This window comes from Magallana gigas, chromosome 6 (genome assembly GCF_963853765.1).
Source record: "Magallana gigas chromosome 6, xbMagGiga1.1, whole genome shotgun sequence".
In the NCBI taxonomy this organism is placed as follows: domain Eukaryota; kingdom Metazoa; phylum Mollusca; class Bivalvia; order Ostreida; family Ostreidae; genus Magallana; species Magallana gigas.
In genome coordinates this window covers 7,271,002-7,290,784 of record NC_088858.1, presented here as the reverse complement: position 1 = coordinate 7,290,784, position 19,783 = coordinate 7,271,002, and the positions used below count along the sequence as shown (strand labels likewise).

Below are 19,783 nucleotides of genomic sequence, written 5' to 3'. Positions count from 1 at the left end.
CCTTATATTATAGCCCAAGAAAAGGTCCGCCTTAATATTCTAGATAGAAAACGAAAAGTTTTAATCATCCCCCTTGATAGAACTTTGTTTTTGGGAGGTAGGACCTTATATTATAGCCCAAGAAAAGGTCCGCCCAAATATTCTTAGTAGAAAACAGAAAGTTTTAAACATCCCCGCTTCACCTTTATAGAATTTTGTTGTTTTTTGGGGGAGGTAGGACCTTATATTGTAGCCCAAGAAAAGGTCCGGCCTAATATTCTCAGTAAAAAACGAAAAGTTTTAAACATCCCCGCTTTATAGAACTTTGTTTTTCTTGAGGGAGGACCTTATATTATAGCCCAAGAGAAGGTCCGCCCTTATATTCTAAATAGAAAACGAAAATTTTTAATAACCCCCCCCCCCTCCCCTTTATAGAACATTTTTTGGGGGAGGTGGGGGGGGGGCAGGTAGGACCTTATATTGTAGCCCAAGAAAAGGCCCGGCCTAATATTCTTAGTAAAAAACGAAAAGTTTTAAACATCCCCGATTTATAGAACTTTGTTTTTTGGGAGGTAGGACCTTATATTATAGCCCAAGAAAAAGGTCCGCCCTTTATTTGTTTAAGGAGAAGGGGATAATATTCAAGCGTTCTATATCTATTAATAGCTTTGTTAAATAGAAAGTAGGACTTTATATTACTTTTGTCTTCGTGATGACAAAAAATATTTGAGTACATGCAAAAAAGTTACATTATATTTGTTAGGAGAGTGGAGATAGAATATGTTTTATCGTAAAAATGAATTATGTCCTACGGACCCAGTTTTACAAAGAAAATACGTGTACGTTGGTGAAAATGTGTTGAATTCTTCCATTCTATGGATTGAAATTTTTAGTTGAAAGGTATTTGAGGTCTCAAAAAGGTTTGTTGTGATGAATTTGACTGTTATTTAAAGGCAACTTCATTAACTTTCTCCAAAATCGTTCCGGAGCGATTCTGCAATTTTCTGCTACATTACAGGTATGAGGGAGGCATTCTAACTGTGCTTAGGGCCTTTCCCGAGACACAGTTAGATTTTTCAAACTAAGGAAAATGTAGTGAAATTAATAGCATTATTGTATGCTTATAGCTTTGTTATGTAAATGTCAATAATAAGGTGTGTCGATGTACCTATTTCGTAAATGTCCGATATGCAGTGTCTACCCGTGCACGCACGGGTCAAAGTCTAGTATTGTTTAATATAATAAGACCATTTTAGTATATTTTATTGCAAGGTGTGTAGGAATTGAGTAAATCCAATGGGAGAAAAGTTATGCAGCTTTGGATAATAAATTATGATTTGAAAAAAAATGGCTCAATAAATAAAGGCAACAGCTCATTGAACTCGTATACATACTCTTTGGTTTTAATCAATCGAGCAGAGATTATATTCAATCAAATTTTATCCAAAAGGTCTGAAATTTTTAAGGCAACAAGATAAGTATTTCTGAATATAATTGTATAGAACTTTGAATAATGTTATACGCCGCACACTAGCAACGTCATTTTTGAATTCTTGACATTATATATATATATATATATATATATATAAAAACAAAAAAAACTTCGTAATTTATTTCTTAACAAAGAATTAACCGTGATTCTTTAAAATCATATTTTCCATTTAGTACATAACCAAAAAAAATATCTTCTGTGCTTGAAAGAGTCGTAAAGTGGATTATTTGATGTGTGACCAGTTTTCAAAAAAGCCATAAACGTAGCCTCTGGTCTTATGATATTGCTGGTGATATACGTATCTAGTGGTGTTAATTTTCCTTCCGCGCGTAATTACTCTATCGATTTTTTTAGTCAGCATGGCATAGGCTTTAAAAAAATATTGAAACCATATGGAGGGTGTACTCTCTCTCTCTCTCTCTCTCTCTCTCTCTCTCTCTCTCTCTCTCTCTCTCTCTCTCTCTCTCTCTCATGCATGGACATTCATAGATCTAGAAACAAAAAAAAAAAGCTCTGAAAGCGTTGTGTAGCTAACCGAAATGAACGCTTACGATTTTCTTATTTTTAAAATGTCTATGTTAATATATCTATTTTAAAATAATTTGTTGCTTAAAGTTTTTCAAATTTAATCGTCATTTACTCTGAAATAAAAACCTTTAAAAAGGCATAGGTTTATGATGCGACAGTGTCACGAATATAATGTTAATAACATATCCTTTTAATCATTCAACAAGATTTAAATCAATTTCCTTATTCGAATTAAAATTTTTACATGTCAATTTTTTTATTATATCATTTTATATAATACATCGCATACGATAAGCGCGGTGCATTGTGTGACATTACTTGTATTGATGATGGGAACGTTTTGTTAATCATGCATATGGTGACGGATTTTATATCGCATCTTTTCATAAATAAAAAAAAAACCTGTTGCAATTGATTTGTGTGCTTTTATAAATTAGAACAAAACAACAGTATGTCTTTGTTATATCATATATCCAAAATCTCTTTTAGCTCTGATCAAACTTATCTCTATCTTATTTTAAAAGAAAGAACTATTGATAAAAGAAGCTGAAAAGGATTAGGCTCTATGTGAAGTACGTTCCCCGACAAACAATAAAAAATATCAGTCGGAATTCCTGGTTCAGATTGCATGTACTAATGTGCTCTTGAGCTACGCTACAATCATAACGAAGAAGAATCATTGAATCATCTATACAATTGTTTATACTTACATCTTATATGTAAACAAATTAATGAGTTGATTGATAGAAGTATATGAAATTATTCAAGTCGTGTCAGTTAATTTCTACTAAACTATGAATTACAATCAATTTTCGTAAGAAATCGAACGAATCTTACCTGGTGTTCGTAAATATACATAAATAAATAAACAAACGATCTTAGTTATAGTAAAAGTTTATAACACCTGCGATCAATGATTTTCAAAGGTTTTCATTTTTTTTCTGAACCGCAATCTCACTTTTTAAAATAAATACATACTTCTTTAAGTTGCTTCGAGAAAAGACGCCATTAAATTATATGTCTCATGTGTAAACGTAGTTAATAACAACCGCTAATTGCCTAATGAATTCACCTGCTTACACCAAAGCGCAGGGGGCTCGGGTATAATTATCACACCTGTATGAAGCCATTGTTGTTATACAGGTGTCAACAACAAGCTCCATTTCCTGTTGGTTTTACAATGTTAAAAGAGCCCTAAAACAGTCCTTCATTTCTTTCCAGTTGTGATTTAAAACCGTCATCAAATTTAACGAGCTATTGAATCAGCAATTATTTTCAATACAACGGGTGGAAATTGATGACTTCACTTGTCGTAAGTTTCAGTATTCTACTTTAAGCAATTATAAAATGATAACTGGTTAAAACAAAAAGATACGTATAGACACAACTTGAAGATAAGTCAAGATAAAGAAATAATAAATAGACCCCGGACCTTTTATTAGGGCGGACCTTTTCTTATACGGGCCGAACCCTTTTATAGCAAAGGCGGACCTTAAATGTTAACATTTATGGTCCGCCCCGGACCATTTTACAGGGCGGACCTTAAATTATACGACAACGGCATACCACAGTTTACATTAGCAACGTAAATATGGTGATTCAGTGCGTGGTATTTAAATGTTCAAACAGACAGGGAAGTAAAGCGAAGGAGAAGGATGTAAGTTTTTTTCGATTCCCCAAGGACAGAAAGAAGCGATTAGCCTGGATTAGAGCCATAAATAGGGACGATTGGACTCCAAACGAGTACAGTCGAGTGTGTTCCGAACATTTTGTTGATTCGAGGCATAGTGACGATCCGACGGACATCAACTATCGTACCACGTTATTTGCCTATAAATCCCAGCAACCATCAGAGTCACAAACCGCCCGAAATGAAAGACTCAGCAAAAGAAATTTACTTCAGGTGATTTCAAAAAAAAAGACCAACACAAAATTAAACTTTTGCGATAAATTATACTTATATACATATGTATTGGGATAACCCAGATTTATCTAAAGTCTCATGTTTGCTTTCTTTACTTAAAGTCAACAGGTAATATCACTCATAACTTGTTAAAGTTATAATTAATTCATGCTAAAACCGGGGCCGGGAAGAAAAAGAAACCCTAACATTAAAAAGGCACCACGACTTCAGTTTGTTTAGCCATAGCTATTGCTGCACATATACTACAACAACTGATGAAGTCTCATCCTTGACAGAGAACACATTTATCTCTAATCCAGATTTACCTGTAGATGATGTTAACATCAAGATATTGAAAGATGAAGGTACAGATTGATCGAGCTCCATTGTATAATATATTTTAATTACTCATTGCATAAATTTTCATAAAAATTATTTAAATTATTTATATATATTAATTTTAAAGGGCAGAAAACAAAGTTGATGTAAAACTGATTTAAATTATTTTTAAAATATCTTAAGATATTAACGTCATGTATTAATGAAAACATTGGATGCATGTCATTAAATTATTATATATATCCACTTTAGATAATGTACGTCATTTGAATTTCTATTTTAATTAAGGATAACCTATATCTGTTAATAAACATGCATGCAGATTTTTCATATTATTAATCATAAAATTAATAATCAAATGAATGAAATGTATTGAATTTTAATAAAGGTATGCAGTGTGACCCGGACCCTTTGTTGGTGGAAAATATGGCACTGAAGAAAGAGCTAGGTGGAAGAGCTCCAAAAAGAGGTGATTCGGCATAAGCGGAGTTTCCAGAAAATATCTGATGAATGATGATGATGACTCCAAGACTCGATTTTACACTGGACTTCCCTCATTCGCTGTGTTCATGTGGCTCTTCAGGTATGCTGATTTCATAATTACTTTTTTATTTGATTTTTTTGGCATTACAGTATAATTTACATGTATATATTTGAAAATACATAAAATTACATTTTAAACTTTTCACATTTATTATAATAGTATTTTACGTCCAAAGGCAGAGAGGATGAAGTATTGGTCTGGACCAAACACCGACCAGTCTTCTGATCGCAAGCGAGCATAAGCAGGATCCTTAGACCCACAGGGGCCAAGTCCGTTTTAACATTAATTTCAATGTAACCATAAATAAAGAAAGGGGTCGAACTCCGACCCAGATAAAAAACTACCAGCTCGCTTCAAAAGCCTAATAAATCAATTATTTTTTACAACACTTGCAATATGCATATATTTTTCAGAAAAGTAATGTCTAAGATACACTCATGCCGAATTTCAAGTTGATGGGTCTTAAAATAGCGGAGATATACGTCATTATTCTCTCGAAGTCGCCAGTTTATTTTTACTCGGACATTTACCGGTCCAGGGCTCACGATGGGATTTTGCCTCTGACAACAGCAGTATTGCAACAAGTCGAGAAACATTCGCACTAATCTTTGAAAATCTTACATCAAATGCACGCTACTTACATACAAAAACTCCGATAAAATTCCTTAAATACTCTCCATAATGAACTTTTATTCTGCAGCCACATCAACTTCTGACCAGACCGGCCATTTTAACGTCTTCGAGAAAGACTGATTCTGATTGGACGATCAGGAATATTAACCAATGAAATTAAGTTAAACATTAGCTATCACAATGGCCGGTCTGGTCAGAAGTTGATGTGGCTGCAGAATAAAAGTTCATTATGGAGAGTATTTAAGGAATTTTATCGGAGTTTTTGTATGTAAGTAACGTGCATTTGATGTAAGGTTTTCAAAGATTAGTGCGAATGTTTCTCGACTTGTTGCAATACTGCTGTTGTCAGAGGCAAAATCCCATCGTGAGCCCTGGACCGGTAAATGTCCTAGTAAAAATAAACTGGCGACTTCGAGAGAATAATGACGTATATCTCCGCTATTTTAAGACCCATCAACTTGAAATTCGGCATGAGTGTATCTCAGACATTACTTTTCTGAAAAATACATGCATATTGCGAGTGTTTTGATTTATTAGGCTTTTGAAGCGAGCTGGTAGTTTTTTATTTGGGTTCGACCCCTTTCTTTATTTATGGTTACATTGAAATTAATGTTAAAACGGGCTTGGCCCCTGTGCTTAGACCTAATTGATCAGCTGTTTGCCGTACTAATGAGACTGCGTGTTGGGCGTTTGACCAGCGATATAGCAGAACGCTTCCAAATTTCAGAGAGTACTTTTTCGAAATATTTCTCTTCATGGATTTGTTTACTTTGGCAAGAATTGAAATGTCTTAATCCCTTTCCATCACGTGATATAGTTCAGAGAACAATGCCACCTTCATTTAAAAGAGATACTCTTCAGTTCGAGTCATTATTGATTGTACAGAAATTTATATTAAAAAACCGTCTAGCCTTGTTAACCAGAGTTTGACTTTTTCAAATTACAAGCACCATCTGGGATACAACTGTAAAATTTTTAGTTGGTATTACTCCATCTGGTGTTATATCATTTGTATCTGAAGACTGGCCTGGGAAAACCTCTGACAGAGAACTTACAATATCATCAGGTTTAATTGATTTATTAGATGAGAATGACAGTGTAATGGCTGATAAAGGTTTCACTATTAGAGATGTTTTGTTGAAAAAGAACTGTCAATTGAATATTCCCCCATTCAGAGGTAGTGCACCACAGTTCTCCACTGATGAAATTTTTGATACTCAAGAAATTGCTACTTTGAGAATACATGTTGAGAGAAGCATCGGTAGAATTAAAAGATTTCACATTTTTGATGGTGTTATGCCACTTACACTTAAGCCTCTTTTGACCAAAATTTTCCAGGTTGTTTGTTGGCTAACAAACCTTGATGTTTCTATGGTGAACAACTAGTTTGTCTCATACAGTACAAATGTACATGTATATCATATTAAACAAAAATCAAATTATTTTATATTATATTAAATTATACCAATAGCCAGGAAGAAAAATTTGTGTACTTATTTGGCTTTAAGGAAATAAATGCAATTTTTTTCTGTAGCATGTAAATTTTTATACCATGAAATACAACTTTAATATTATCTTGCAACACTAATTTGTTAACTCTTGTATTTGTGCTACGTTCCTGGGCTAGCAGCTAGTTTTTCATTTTTTTTTTCATTTTTTTTTAACACATGATATTGATGTTCATGTAATATCAGTTTTTCTTAGACTATAATATACCGGGTATTACATGTACAATGTAAATTCAATATGAATGAACTCTGTTAAACATGGAATGTGAGTCATAAATTGATATACCACTGGCTTAAATAATTTTGTTTAATATTTACATGTACTGTATTATGGAAAATCTACTCAAATTAAATAATTTTTATAATTTACTATATTTTTAACATGTTTGAAAAAGAACATTATCTGATGAAAAACTTTTGATGTGAATTCCTTATCTTGTTTCCAGTTATTCTTATTATTAAAATGTTTTTTTTTATATACATGTATATAAAAAGTGCTCCTTGACATTGTAAAAGTGACTAAATAATTTGGTAACAATCTTTGTAATTATATATATTTCTGAGTTAAAAGTAACCACTGTTTTGAAAAGGTGAATTTTACAACAACAAAAAAGTTTGTTTTCATTTGAACCATGTGCATGTATTTAAATGATTTAATCTAGATGAACATTCACATAAATTACATGTAATATACATGAACAATTCAGATTTCTTGTCAGCATTGTTTTTTGGCCAATCAATAACAGATAATTCATTAGTTAAATGTGCAATTTATGGACAATGTGATGCATATAAAATGCAATAAGTTGAGGCATCATAGAGGACACAAACTTTGAATCAAAATAAACTATGTCAATACAAATATTGTTTTGTGCCACATTGGTCCAAACTTCGAAGTCACACCATGGTAATGCCTTAATTGCCATCTCCCCTTGAACTTGAGCATAAAATTTGTGGCTCTTCTTGAGACGTGGTCCTTCCATACTCTCCTCCAGACAAAAATTGGAATATCCCATTGCCATGATTTCACCATCTTCTTTCATTGTAACACGAGTTCCTTGGATGGAATACGGACACTTAATTTCTAATAAACCAATGCTTTCCCCATCATGGACCTTCCCATCGCTAGAGGCACCCAGAAAAGAGTGTTCTGCACATAAAGTGATACCTGTATCCTCAACTGTGAAATTACTGTTGATAGCCGACTTAAGAATGACATAGTCTGACCGTGCCTTGGCCTCCATTTCTTGTCCCCATTGAACTGCTGGTGGTAGAACTGCATACCTTAATTTTCAAACAAAACTTGATTTTAACAAAATGGATCAAAATTTGCAGCTTAATTAGGGTATACATGTACACACAGATAGTCAGACACAATTAGGGTATACATGTACACACAGATAGTCAGAGATATATATATATATATATATATATATATATATATATATATATATATATATATATATATATATATATATATATATATATATATATATATATATAAATTCCTCTATATGATAGTTTCTATGGAATAAGATAAGAATTAGTCATTGTCATAATTTTTTCAGCTTACTTATTAAAACTGGAACCCTCCATAATTTGCTTGATCAAAGAATTCGGATTGGATCCAGCTTTTAAGACATCACCAAAAAGAGAACTGGTGAGACGACCAATATGGAGTTTCTGCCACATATCTGATGTTCTCTGGTCTCTTGTGCAGCTCTCAATAAACTCAACTAAGTCCTGGGTTATCGACAGTTGGGGCTCTAAAATTTTGAAGTTAATTAGGATATCATAACAATTATGAAACTCAAAGGAGTTAAAGAGTTTTGAAATTTTTGTTTATAAATGAAAATATCATAAACATAAGAAAATATAATTCAAAAATAATTTTCATTTCGAAAAAAAATGTTTCAATTTAGGTTTTCATAATATAGTTAGCGTTACTTAATCTTTAATCAACATATTTATCAAATTTAAATTCTTACCATTCCCCTCACAAAATATGAGACTTTTCATCCTTGCGAACATAATATCTGCTTCCACATCCTGCACCTCCATCTCTTGGACAGCCTCTGGAGCATGGTCAGGTATATTCCACAAGTGTGACATTCCTTATGATAATAAATGCATAGATTTGTCAGACTGACAGATTCTACAGACCTAATTATTATTTCAAAAATACTAATTATCAAATTCCACTGCCAAATAGTAACTAAAGCATGAATTATAATTTAAAAAAAAATCAATTAAACCTTTCATATCATCTACCTGTTTGTGGAAAGACATTTTTTAGATCCTGTAAATGCTGCAGCGTGCGATTAAGATCCCAATGTCTGTCGTCTGAATGCCGAGGGTCATAAGCGGCAAGAGGATCACGATTTTCTATAAAATCTTCCGACTCTTTCAATTGGCCCTTACACTTATTAGGCAAAGAACTAATTGGTCCAGAAGGCTTCACCTGGCACCCAGGAATTATTTATTTACATGGCTGAGATGTACAGCTTTCTGACGAGGACTGGTTGGGTTTTGCATGACTTAATGCAAAGAGTAAGGCACCTATGTGACTACATGCCTGTGCTAACCTATGAATCAAAAGGATAGAATAGTGCAGTTGAAAACTAAGTTCTTGAATTGATCCTTTGAAAAAAAATGAAATTGTAATTTAAACAATAAATAGCAATAGAATTGCATGATTAAAAGTTCACTGGGATGTGGACTTTTATAAGATTATAAAAAAACTTGGATAAAATGTTTATCAATTCATATATATAAATATATTTATGAACTAATACCCAATAGGACACTGGCAATATGCATGCTGTATATGTGGTCTGCCAGTGTTTGGTGTTGACATGCAGATATACACTTGTTATTGCTGCTTCTTCATAGAAGCTTGGCATGTTGCCCTCACATATATTATAGATGAATTGACCTAATTAAAAATGTAAAATATATTATATATTATGAACAATTAAAACAAAATAATATCAGCAGAGACATGTATGTCTCTGATATCAGCGAACAAAAATACATACATTTGTAGAGCAAATTTTTCTACATGCATTAATCTGATCATGCTTTTATCTGATCATTTAAAAAAAAATAATATTAAGGTGTGTTCTTTACAAAATACAAAATGTAATTAAAAATTCTACCTTTGACACTCTGATATCTTGGACGTCACCAGCTTCGAAGTGTTTAATGGATTTGTCTAAGCCCTTGAAATTTTTCACAGCAATACCATGTGAAGTAGGTCTTTCAATGATAAAACTGTAAATATCACTAAAAGTTTAATGTTGGAATATAACTCTGGTCCAAACAGTCATAGGTTACGGCGTGAAAAGGTGGCAAACTGTCCTGAAAGGGTAGGGTCAATGATCCTTCAGCCGAAGCTTGTTGGATGATCGGCGTCAAAACAGAAGTTGGCGTTTGACACAAAAGTAATTCTTGTATGAGATCTTCTTACATATGTCGATTCCGTGCTCTGTGGCTAAATTTCTCAACGAACTTATTTTCAGTTTCTTCAAACTCTCCCGCTTTGCCATACTGAGCTGTGTTACTAATGTAAACAACAGCAATGGAATGCGGATATAAATAGTTGCCGTCCGGAAGCGTTTGTGTGCATGTGCAAGATTTATCGCGAAAAGGCTTATTTGTAATAAAACAACAAAATCCCTTTGATTAGGTAATAAAAGAAAATATATTACCTTGCCGCTTCTCAATATGTCTTTCTCAATCTCTACCCAGAGTTATTTTGTAGCGTAGCCTGGTTCCGAGGCCTTCCGCTTCTGTGCTTGCACAATCGGAAGGCCTCGGGAACCAGGCTATAGCCGCAGGAATGGCTGAGTGAAAATAATTCCCGAATTCCCCTTCGTTTTTAGGAGTTTTCCGCCAGCGACAGGGACTGTACTTTTTGTCTGAACAAACTCGAACTACAGGATGTTTACAAAATTTCGCGCGTGCGCGGCAGGCCTAAGGTTGCAGATAGTAGATTCATAGCGCAGCGTAATACGCCCTCTGGTGAGAGATTAGGTTTAGCTCTGAGAAAGATGACGTCATCACTTTCGCGGTGACGTATAATTACACTTCGGATAAAAACTTCACCTCGACCGGTAAGGTAAGGCGATCAAGTAACTTTGAAATAAAATAAAATAGCTAAATTATATAGAAATTAAAATGGTATAAATAAAGTTTGGACTTATATAGTAAAACATTGAGGTTTATATTGTTACATGTATATATGTAACGTTAATATGTTTTACGGTGTGACCGTTGGGGCGAGCGCAGGAGGAACCACATATCTGACTGTCATCATTGTTAAATGCAACCCGTGGACTTGCCCTAACCAAAAAACTTTGGCTTTGTCTCGAAAACTTTTACCACCGTAAGGAACCCGAAGTTATCAAACTTTTATTCCAATGGCCCCTTCCTAGTCTTATACACTTAAACAAACTACCACTGAGCATTAATAAAATGTTAAACAGACTTACATTGTATTAAAATATTTTGATAAACACTTTGATATTCCCCATTATAAATCTCCGTAAGGAATCTGTTTTCGTCCCTGTGAATTTTTCTGAGTGGAAAGGGATAATTGTTCAATGAAGATATCTTGGATATATTCCCTTTTAACGATTTCAACTGTATTTCTTTCACAGGTATGTGTAATTTTATTAAAAATCATCAAAAAGCGATGGAAGCAATAACTTGGGACAGACTATAGACTTTTCTTTCTTATAATAATTTTTTGTCACCTACCTAACGTATGCATATATGATTGGATCAATATGACAATAAATTTAGCATGGAACTTGCATGTGTATTTACTAAGCAAAAAAAAATAAACTAATCAGCCAAAGAGTCGCCGTTAACACTGATATCGATACTGAGTACTTCCTACATGATCCAGTACATATGTTTGATCCACCTCTAAATGTAACGCGAGATCTTTGTGACGTCATAGTTAACATTCTTTTGCGCTCGACAGTTTGAAGGAAATGACGTCATATGTCAGCAAAAGTTCAGTGGGTTTTTTTTTACGTAAGCTTATGTGTTGTTTACTGTAATGTTTTTAAAGTCTGTCCCAAGATATTTTGGATTCACGTTTGGACGATTTTTAATAAAAATACACTTACCTGTGAAAGAAGTGCAATTGAATTAGTTGAAAGGGATATTTTCCAAGATAATTTCATTGACACATTATCATCTTTCAATCGGAAAAATTCACAGGAACGAAAACAGATTCCTTACGGAGATTTATAATGGGGAATGTTTACATATTTTCTCCATTCGGAATACACTCGGAATACATCGCGCAATATTTCAACGTTATCATCCGGGCTTGCTGCAATGCAAAATCTCCGTAGACATCACATTTTTTAGCATTGTATTGAAACCTGATAAGCTAACAGGGGCGTTTTGACTGAGAAATCTTGGAAATTTTTCATACTTTTGAATGAACATCGTTTGGATCCTGAGGTATTTATGAATATCAAACAATTAAGCCAAACGTGAATCCAAAATATCTTGGGACAGAGTATAGAAGGATTTTTTTTATTGTTAAATGAAAATGATGTATGCGATGTAGAGGTAAGAATTTTCCGTAGAAACACTTCCTATTCCACCATGTTGCTATGCACCGCAAAGGATCACTGGGATAGTAGAACGTTTTCACGCGGGTCCACAAAATTTTCTTTGAACAATGTGCAGATTTCAACTCGAATTTCCTCCGTTCGTACACGTTGTCTATGGAGCTCGCTACGCGAGCGGCGCTTCGCGCCGCCTCGCTGCGCTCGCTATTAAATTAAAACATTGTAGAGTTAATAAATAAAAAAATGTGCTGATAATGTAACGTTAGATTCTTCCGGTAGTTACAGATAGTGTAGAGAAAGTTAGTACATAAAGTGCATTTAGCATTTGATACATGAAAAGTTCATGAAACTAAAACAATCGTTTAACTTTATTCTATAATGGTATCACTGCATGAATAATAACTATATGCATTATCGTTAATTTTATTTTACAAATAAAAGACTATATACTCATACTGGTAGATATGCATCTTGTCCACGTATATTCAATCAGTGTTTGAAAAATGATTGAACGGTGTCATCTTTTTACAGAAAAGCCTTTCAGAAAACTAAGAACCATGCTTGGACTAGCAGTGTTCGCATCCCTTTGTTATTTGGCCTCTGCACACAAGCCACCACCATTTGTTCGGGACTTGGACTGTCCAAAATATACCGTGCTCCAGTCATTTCCGGTCTGTATCGATTTTGTTGTCCAAATGACTGAAACGAGAATATTTTTATTCCATTATTTTTCTCATTCTCGAATTTGTTTCACAGACCCCCCCCCCCCCCCCCCCGTCAGTGATTACATTGTTCTACTCTAAATTACTGACTTTTTTTTTTTTAAACTTTTTTATTGCTATGTCTATACCCCACTAGATAAATAAAATGCGTACAGAATTTTTTCATATTTTTCAAACATGTATCTAAGGATATGTTCTCATCAAATTTTACCCTGTTGGGTGGTCCATCGGTATTATAAAAGCTAGGGTCGTTGCTAAAAATAGAACCGATTGCGGAAAATGGCGCTTTTTCATACATAAAGAATATAAGCCTAAGCCTGAAATTAGAATTTCACAAAATAATTTTTTGACTTATATCCTATGTAAAATAAAGGAATTATTATTTCAAAACAAGAATTTTTATGTTACACTTGCTTATTTATCAAAAATAGATAAATCTGCATACAAATGACATAAAATGAAATAAATTTTCAAAGAGAATTTAAGCTCTTATAATTCTATTTACGTACAGGATTCTCTAAAATTTTGATATTATTTACACATTAACGCCCTTAATCAATTGGAAATAAAATTACTCAAGGGACCGGCCTTTTCTTGATCACAATGGGGGTATTTTGGGTAAAAATCATTAAAATATATATTTTGAAAAAAGATCCGTAAAAATTAAATTGTGCATAGGTTTATTATTTCATCACTCTAAAAAAATATGTTTAGATTATTGTTAAATATAAACTTAAACATGATTTAAACAAACTGTTGATCAATCTGTATTATCTAATCCGCAAAAAATTGTATCTTTGGATATCGGTAAGTATTATGGATCGAGATCGGTATTTAGAAATTGCAGTCCCACGCGTGGATAATGCTAACTACCTGATATATGCCTGTAAGACAAAACCTCTATTCAACCTTTTTTTACTGGTTTTAAAAGCAGTTCTTAAAATGAAATAACTTTTCTTAAGCGCATGATTTTAATTCATAAAACATTTTTTGTGGAAAATATATCTATGCTCGTTGCTAAGCGAAAATAGGATATAGATGAAATAAGTCAAATTATTTCCCCTTGTGTATTTATCTCCCTTATGCACTGGAATATAGATCTCGGTCAGGATGTTTATGCACCTTCAGGGATTAACGTTCAAAGAATTGGACTAAGTTCAACCTTGTAATGAATTGATGTTTATGCAGGACAAAAGTAAGCGGTCTGTATTTTCAAAACGAGTACTCAATCGACACAACCCAGTCAATTTTTCATTTCGCTGAGTAATAGGCTAATTGATTGCAGTTTCAGGACTTTTAACAGATTTGTTTTGAATTAATTTCTAGGTCAGCTTGATTTTTTTGTTTTGAAACACATGTACACCTTTTAGCGTTAGGTCTCGATTAGATCGGGCACGGAAAAGACGTAATAACGCGTGAATTACGTCAGACGTTGTTTTGTGACGTATGGATCATTACCTTAAATTAAATCTTGATATGTCTTCAAATATCATTACACAATTACATATTGGTTAGTTTGGGACCACCTACAAATAATCGTAAAAGTTCTTGGACTTTGGTCAATCACATAATGTTATACACATTGAACGTAGCTTGCGCATTATCGACAACGGATAAGTGGGGTTTTTTTTCAACTCATGGCCGACAAAATATAAATATAAGAACCAAAGAACTATACAGGAAAGCTCGCGGAAATAATGTTTCAAATCATGTTTGATTGTATGGCTCTATTATTGATTATAGGTAATGTCAAATGTCAAACTCTAGTAATTCTACTTACAAAAAAGGGTAGGTCAGTATATTCGCAAAAAAAAAAAAAAATGGATTAAAATTCCTCAATATGGAGTGTATATTATACAATTAAAAAATACCATTGAGAGTGTCAGGAAGATTCCGGGTCCCTGAGAGCAAACCTATTTCCCGAGGGGAACATGCGAGGGGAACTGGACTTCCTCAATGGTATACTTTAAGTGTTTTATTATACTGATTCAAACAATAAAAAAAAAAGAAACAGTTACACCAAATCGATCATAGAGCCCCCCGCGCTTTGTCGCATTTGATCTATCAAACGGAGCAGAATTCATCGCTTGCGTGCCGCCGTCTAACATAGAATAACTTATGCTGTTAATTAAAGAACTATCATCGTATTTTAGGGGTATGAGCTGAGACGGTATGAGATGTCCCAATGGGTTGCAACAAGAGATCTATTGAGGGGATACGGTGCTCTGATGAACTATCGAGAGAACAAATTGGTATATAAATTGTTCCGATACATTTCTGGAGAGAACACACTCGGTGAGAATGCCTATTTAACGTAAAAAATCTACAGCTTTTTTTTTCCTGTTGAAGGCAATATTTTAGACACCAATTACTTAGAGGGGCATGGTTACGATTTTGGTCAAAAATTATTTTTTCGAGTTTAATGTTAACAATGCTTTTGTAAGGCATTTTAAAAGTCAACCGAAATTTGAGTGTCATTCATTGAGTTATAAGCTTTTGTTTACAAATTTAATGTTGAAGTGACAATTCCAGTTTCAACCTTTAAAATGGTTGTGTTGATTGTTAGGAACTGTATATTTATGCTTAAAATAAATAAGAAGGTTGACAAATGAGCTTGAAACAGATTTTTACAGGTATATTGAATCAAAATAGTGCACGAGTCTTGTTAACACGACAAAGAATTGTGAGCTCTATATCTTGCTTATCATTTGGTCATTAGAAATGCATTCCTAAAGCATTGTAAATAATAAAAACAGGGGGAAAAAGGAATTTGACCAAAATCGTGACCATGCCACTTTAATTGGTATACTGCATTATTTTTTTCAACAGTTCTTTGTGCAACTGATAATTATATACGAGGTTCGTTCGATATGTAAATTGTATTGAACTGTATCTCAAAAACATGCGACTAAAATAGTGAAATGAACATTACACCCCTTCAAAGTTTTCTTCTCAGTTTGAAATACATTATTTCAATCTCTGAATCCATTTCTGTAATGGATTACTGTACGCTGGTTAAAGCTGACATGAATTCATAAAAGCATTTGATCGCCATATTAGTTTCGGTCGCTCCTCTACTGCCACTGGGGTATATGTACACCGGGGTATATGTATATCGGTTGAGAAAGTTACGGTCGGTTGCTTTCCGATCGAGGCAATCAGGTTGCACGGACTTCTAAATTCATGAACTACACAATGTAGTAAAATGTTTGTTATAAAGAATAAAGGAAACATCAATCATTAAATTACAAAATATATTTATTCTTAGAAAGAATTTCGTGGTACCCGTATTATTTACCACATATAGTGCTGTCTTATCGGTACTTTGCATGCACATCGAACACGTGTGTCGTTCATACAGAGTGCATAGCGGTTGCATCTTTCTGAAAACACCGGCGGAACTACATCCAACACAGTAACTAAATGATAGTTAATCCAAGAAAGTAACAACGTAACATAGTTTCCATCGGTTTCTACAAAAACGCTCCATTTTTAAAATATATGCGACATTGCTCGATCTGCCACGGTGTGTGGTTTGCACGTGTGCGATGTTATAACATACACGGGAAAACGGTCTACATTATCGAGGATTTTTTAAGTACATGTGCCTGGATTTCAGTCTGTCTTGTTCCGTCGTTTATTGGATATTTGCAAATTGTCTTTGATTCAATTTAAGGAACATTTTAGCAATTGCTTAACTTTTTGTATTCGAAACCGTTTTGGTCAATCAATTTTGGTCTCTCAATATAAATATATGCGGTATCCATCTGCCTAAAAAAAATTCAGCCTATCTAAATACGCTTAAAAATGAAATGCAACCGCGATAGCGATATGCCAACAATTTGGCAATATCACGAATCGCGTCTTTACCATCAATTTCAAAGATACCTTATAAGACGCAAATTCATTTTTAAAAAAATGCATTACCGAATGACGATTGGTTCTGTTGAAATGACAAAATGTTTAAACTGTTTGAAAGATATCGAATAGAGCTGTTGAAGAGTATCGTTATACACGAAATCAGGCAAAGCGTTATCGTGCTGTGCTACAATATACAATTATTTAATGCTTGAGCAGTCAATAGACCAGAATATTTTTTCCCGAGGTGCAGGGAACAGCTCAGTATGAGCCGTTGGCCTGGGGCAATAGATCATACTGAGCTGTTCCCTGCACCAAGAGAAAAAAAATCTGGTCTATTGCAATTGACTGTTCAAGCATTCAATAATTGTTTTATTACCTAATTCCTTTTTTAGTTTTCGGGGTTTACAATTTGCATATTGCAGATAACTTTCGTGCCATTATGCAATATACTAGTAAGATTTTTTTCATCTTTTACATGCACAGAACCTGTTGCATGCATTACAATATCTCAATTTAATGTTAGTTTACACAAAGAAGGGGGAGTCTTAAACCCATTAGATTTTAAATAGTCATTTACCTTATTTGAGGCTTTAAAACTGTTGATTATTTTATTTGATACTCCATTTTGATAACATTGAATTTGGTTTCACCAAGTACTAAAAACAGCGTCTACGTAAAGGAATATACATTCCCTGAGAACTATCGAAAGGATGTAACAATAACATACCCGCGCTCTGAAATACGTTGCCGCGCGGTAAAATCCTTTTATTAGGTAATAAATACTAATATTGAATTGCCCCCGTATGTGCAATTTTCTTTTTAATGTTTTATGAAAGGAATGAAGATACCGATGATATACCCTATGCTGATGACCGTTTACCCCGAGGTGGGAAGGAATTACGAACAGAGTGTGATGGAGATGCACTTCATGATCCCCCACCACATGCAGCCCTTCCCCCCGGCCCCCACCGACCCCACCGTGTACATCACTATGCTCCCTCCCATGGACGTCTACGTCAAGTAAGTCTAGTACATTAGTTAGGAGAACATACACATGGTAGGCTGGTATCTAATATGGCACCTTGGCTTCACTGTCTAAAAATGTAAAATCTGCAGGAGCGGGCGTGTGTGAACGAATTTTGCAGAAGAATTCATCATAATTCATCATGTAGTCTTAAAGATTGTGTATTAATCAGAACTCTTGTATTTCCTTCATGCACGATCAGTTTAATTTGGTAAAGATGGGTACACGTTCAGATGATGGTCATATGATATCAATGCATTTACACATAATAAATAAACACATGTATGGGCTATATTAATGTGAACTTTGTGTCCATTTTATGAAGACTATAATCTAAGCTTTACGAACAGTTCTTTAATGCTTCGGACTTCACATGATTTATTAGATCATTTGACCAACCAAGTTCATATCCAGGTAAACTTTTTAACTTGCTGTTTATTTAACGTCGGCTATTCCATACCCAATATGTTGGGTCGCCGCACACAAAGGGTTAAATGTCAATAATACATGTTAATACAATGGCAAGTTATTCCAATCTTCTGCATGGGAATTGAATGTGTAAATATCGAACATCATATTCCGTTAAGTTTTATTTAAGATGCTAAGCATGGTGGCTGGTAGTTAATTCCGAGTATCAGTCAAATACAGTAAAACTCGGTTATAGCGAAGTCCTAGGGACTCAAACTCAGTTCGCTATATCCGTAAATTCGTTATATCCGAAATCGTTATAACCGTAAAAAAAATGCAAAAATTTGTTAAGAATTTTACCGGGGACTCAAAAAGACTTCGCTATATCCGTGTTCGTACTAAACGGGTTTTACTGTATGTCCAAATAGTTATTCTGAGTAGGAATTGAAAGAGGAAATCTTAAAGTTTTAAGTATGTACTTAAATTTCATTTCAGATCGTTAGGTGGGTTCGCTAATACCAGAATGAACCTGAGGAAATCGTTCACTAATACCAGAATGAACCTGAGGAAATCGTTCACTGATAACAGAATGAACCTGAGGAAAGTGAAAGAACTGATGAAACAAATCAACAACAGAAATCTCTACCATGGAGACCATTTTTACAAGGCCGGATATGACGGTACCAGCTCTATGAATAGACATGATAACGAGGTCTGGCTCGTTGCCAAAAACTAATAGTGTGTACAAGACATATTTTCATGATATTTTCATGTCTTAAACATATTATTGGACTGATCTAATAATAAAGTTATCAAAATAATCTGTGCTCCCTACTGATGATGTAAATAAAAAGTTCTGAGGATCTCCGAGTTTTACTTATGTATCAGAATCTATTGAAAGTTTTAAATATTTCTTTATGAATACCAGCATGTTATTTCCCAATGCAATTTCAAGAATTTTATAGGTAATCTTTTTATCATTGGCCTCAAGTATGTTTTATAATATTGACCTAGGTTACTATAAAAATAAAATAATTTATTAATGGTGATCATAATTTAATTAAGACATTCAAATACTTTATAATGCTGTTTTGCTACAACAAATGTGACCCATTTATATTATTTGATCATGCAATCAAATATCTAGACGAACATGTACTTCGCTGAAAAGAATATAGACCTGGCTTTTATGTCCATATGCCTCTAGGTCCCTACTTGAGTGACATCTTTTTGTATTTAAAAATGCAT

The 19,783-nt window shown here is 33.9% G+C and overlaps 2 protein-coding genes and 2 long non-coding RNA genes across 9 annotated transcripts; 2 read left to right on the top strand and 2 right to left on the bottom strand.

Annotated features, from left to right (window-relative positions):
- Positions 1–3,010: 3,010 nt before the first annotated feature.
- LOC109618417 (THAP domain-containing protein 4) lies at positions 3,011–7,454 on the top strand. The gene is made up of 5 exons (XR_010714873.1): positions 3,011–3,914; positions 4,087–4,267; positions 4,630–4,824; positions 4,945–5,054; positions 6,059–7,454. It is a non-coding gene; the product is annotated as a THAP domain-containing protein 4 (long non-coding RNA).
- Positions 7,455–7,513: 59 nt separating this feature from the next.
- Positions 7,514–10,774, bottom strand: LOC105325558 (uncharacterized). 3 transcript variants are annotated; one of them, XM_066088406.1, is made up of 7 exons: positions 10,637–10,774; positions 10,085–10,488; positions 9,722–9,861; positions 9,182–9,511; positions 8,915–9,040; positions 8,500–8,692; positions 7,514–8,210 (listed from the first exon to the last, which is right to left on the bottom strand). In XM_066088406.1, exons 4-7 carry the CDS (start codon positions 9,213–9,215, stop codon positions 7,685–7,687), a joined length of 879 nt encoding a protein of 292 aa, XP_065944478.1. In that variant the 5' UTR covers positions 9,216–9,511; positions 9,722–9,861; positions 10,085–10,488; positions 10,637–10,774; the 3' UTR covers positions 7,514–7,684. The 3 variants fall into 3 exon arrangements, with proteins under 3 accessions (XP_065944478.1, XP_065944479.1, XP_034326793.1); XM_066088407.1 differs by having other exon boundaries at positions 10,085–10,199; positions 10,637–10,771; XM_034470902.2 differs by having other exon boundaries at positions 9,198–9,511; positions 10,085–10,740.
- Positions 10,775–10,900: 126 nt separating this feature from the next.
- Positions 10,901–19,398, top strand: LOC105324486 (heme-binding protein 2). Of its 3 annotated transcripts, none has more exons than XM_034470900.2 (4): positions 10,901–11,041; positions 15,396–15,537; positions 17,940–18,123; positions 19,031–19,398. In XM_034470900.2, the coding sequence occupies exons 2-4, from the start codon at positions 15,420–15,422 to the stop codon at positions 19,269–19,271; spliced, it is 543 nt and encodes a 180-aa protein (XP_034326791.1). In that variant the 5' UTR covers positions 10,901–11,041; positions 15,396–15,419; the 3' UTR covers positions 19,272–19,398. The 3 variants fall into 3 exon arrangements, with proteins under 3 accessions (XP_034326791.1, XP_034326790.1, XP_034326789.1); XM_034470899.2 differs by having other exon boundaries at positions 10,906–11,046; XM_034470898.2 differs by lacking the exon at positions 10,901–11,041 and adding an exon at positions 13,058–13,191.
- LOC117689478 (uncharacterized) lies at positions 12,095–14,713 on the bottom strand. 2 transcript variants are annotated; one of them, XR_010714876.1, is made up of 3 exons: positions 13,454–14,710; positions 12,977–13,219; positions 12,095–12,724 (listed from the first exon to the last, which is right to left on the bottom strand). It is a non-coding gene; the product is annotated as an uncharacterized lncRNA (long non-coding RNA). The 2 variants fall into 2 exon arrangements; XR_010714875.1 differs by lacking the exon at positions 12,095–12,724 and having other exon boundaries at positions 12,928–13,219; positions 13,454–14,713.
- Positions 19,399–19,783: the final 385 nt, after the last annotated feature.

What these genes read in the sequence shown, in the direction of transcription:
- LOC105324486 (XM_034470898.2), top strand. Translation starts at nt 13,078, where the DNA reads ATGCTTGGACTAGCAGTGTTCGCATCCCTTTGTTATTTGGCCTCTGCA. An exon ending in TTCTGGAGAGAACACACTCG is followed by an intron (nt 15,538 to 17,939) that starts GTGAGAATGCCT and finishes GTTTTATGAAAG; the next exon opens with GAATGAAGATACCGATGATA. An exon ending in CCCATGGACGTCTACGTCAA is followed by an intron (nt 18,124 to 19,030) that starts GTAAGTCTAGTA and finishes ATTTCATTTCAG; the next exon opens with ATCGTTAGGTGGGTTCGCTA.
- LOC105325558 (XM_066088406.1), bottom strand. Translation starts at nt 9,215, where the DNA reads ATGTCTTTCCACAAACAGGTAGATGATATGAAAG. An exon ending in ACAGGTAGATGATATGAAAG is followed by an intron (nt 9,041 to 9,181) that starts GTTTAATTGATT and finishes TATTATCATAAG; the next exon opens with GAATGTCACACTTGTGGAAT. An exon ending in CATATTTTGTGAGGGGAATG is followed by an intron (nt 8,693 to 8,914) that starts GTAAGAATTTAA and finishes TCAAAATTTTAG; the next exon opens with AGCCCCAACTGTCGATAACC.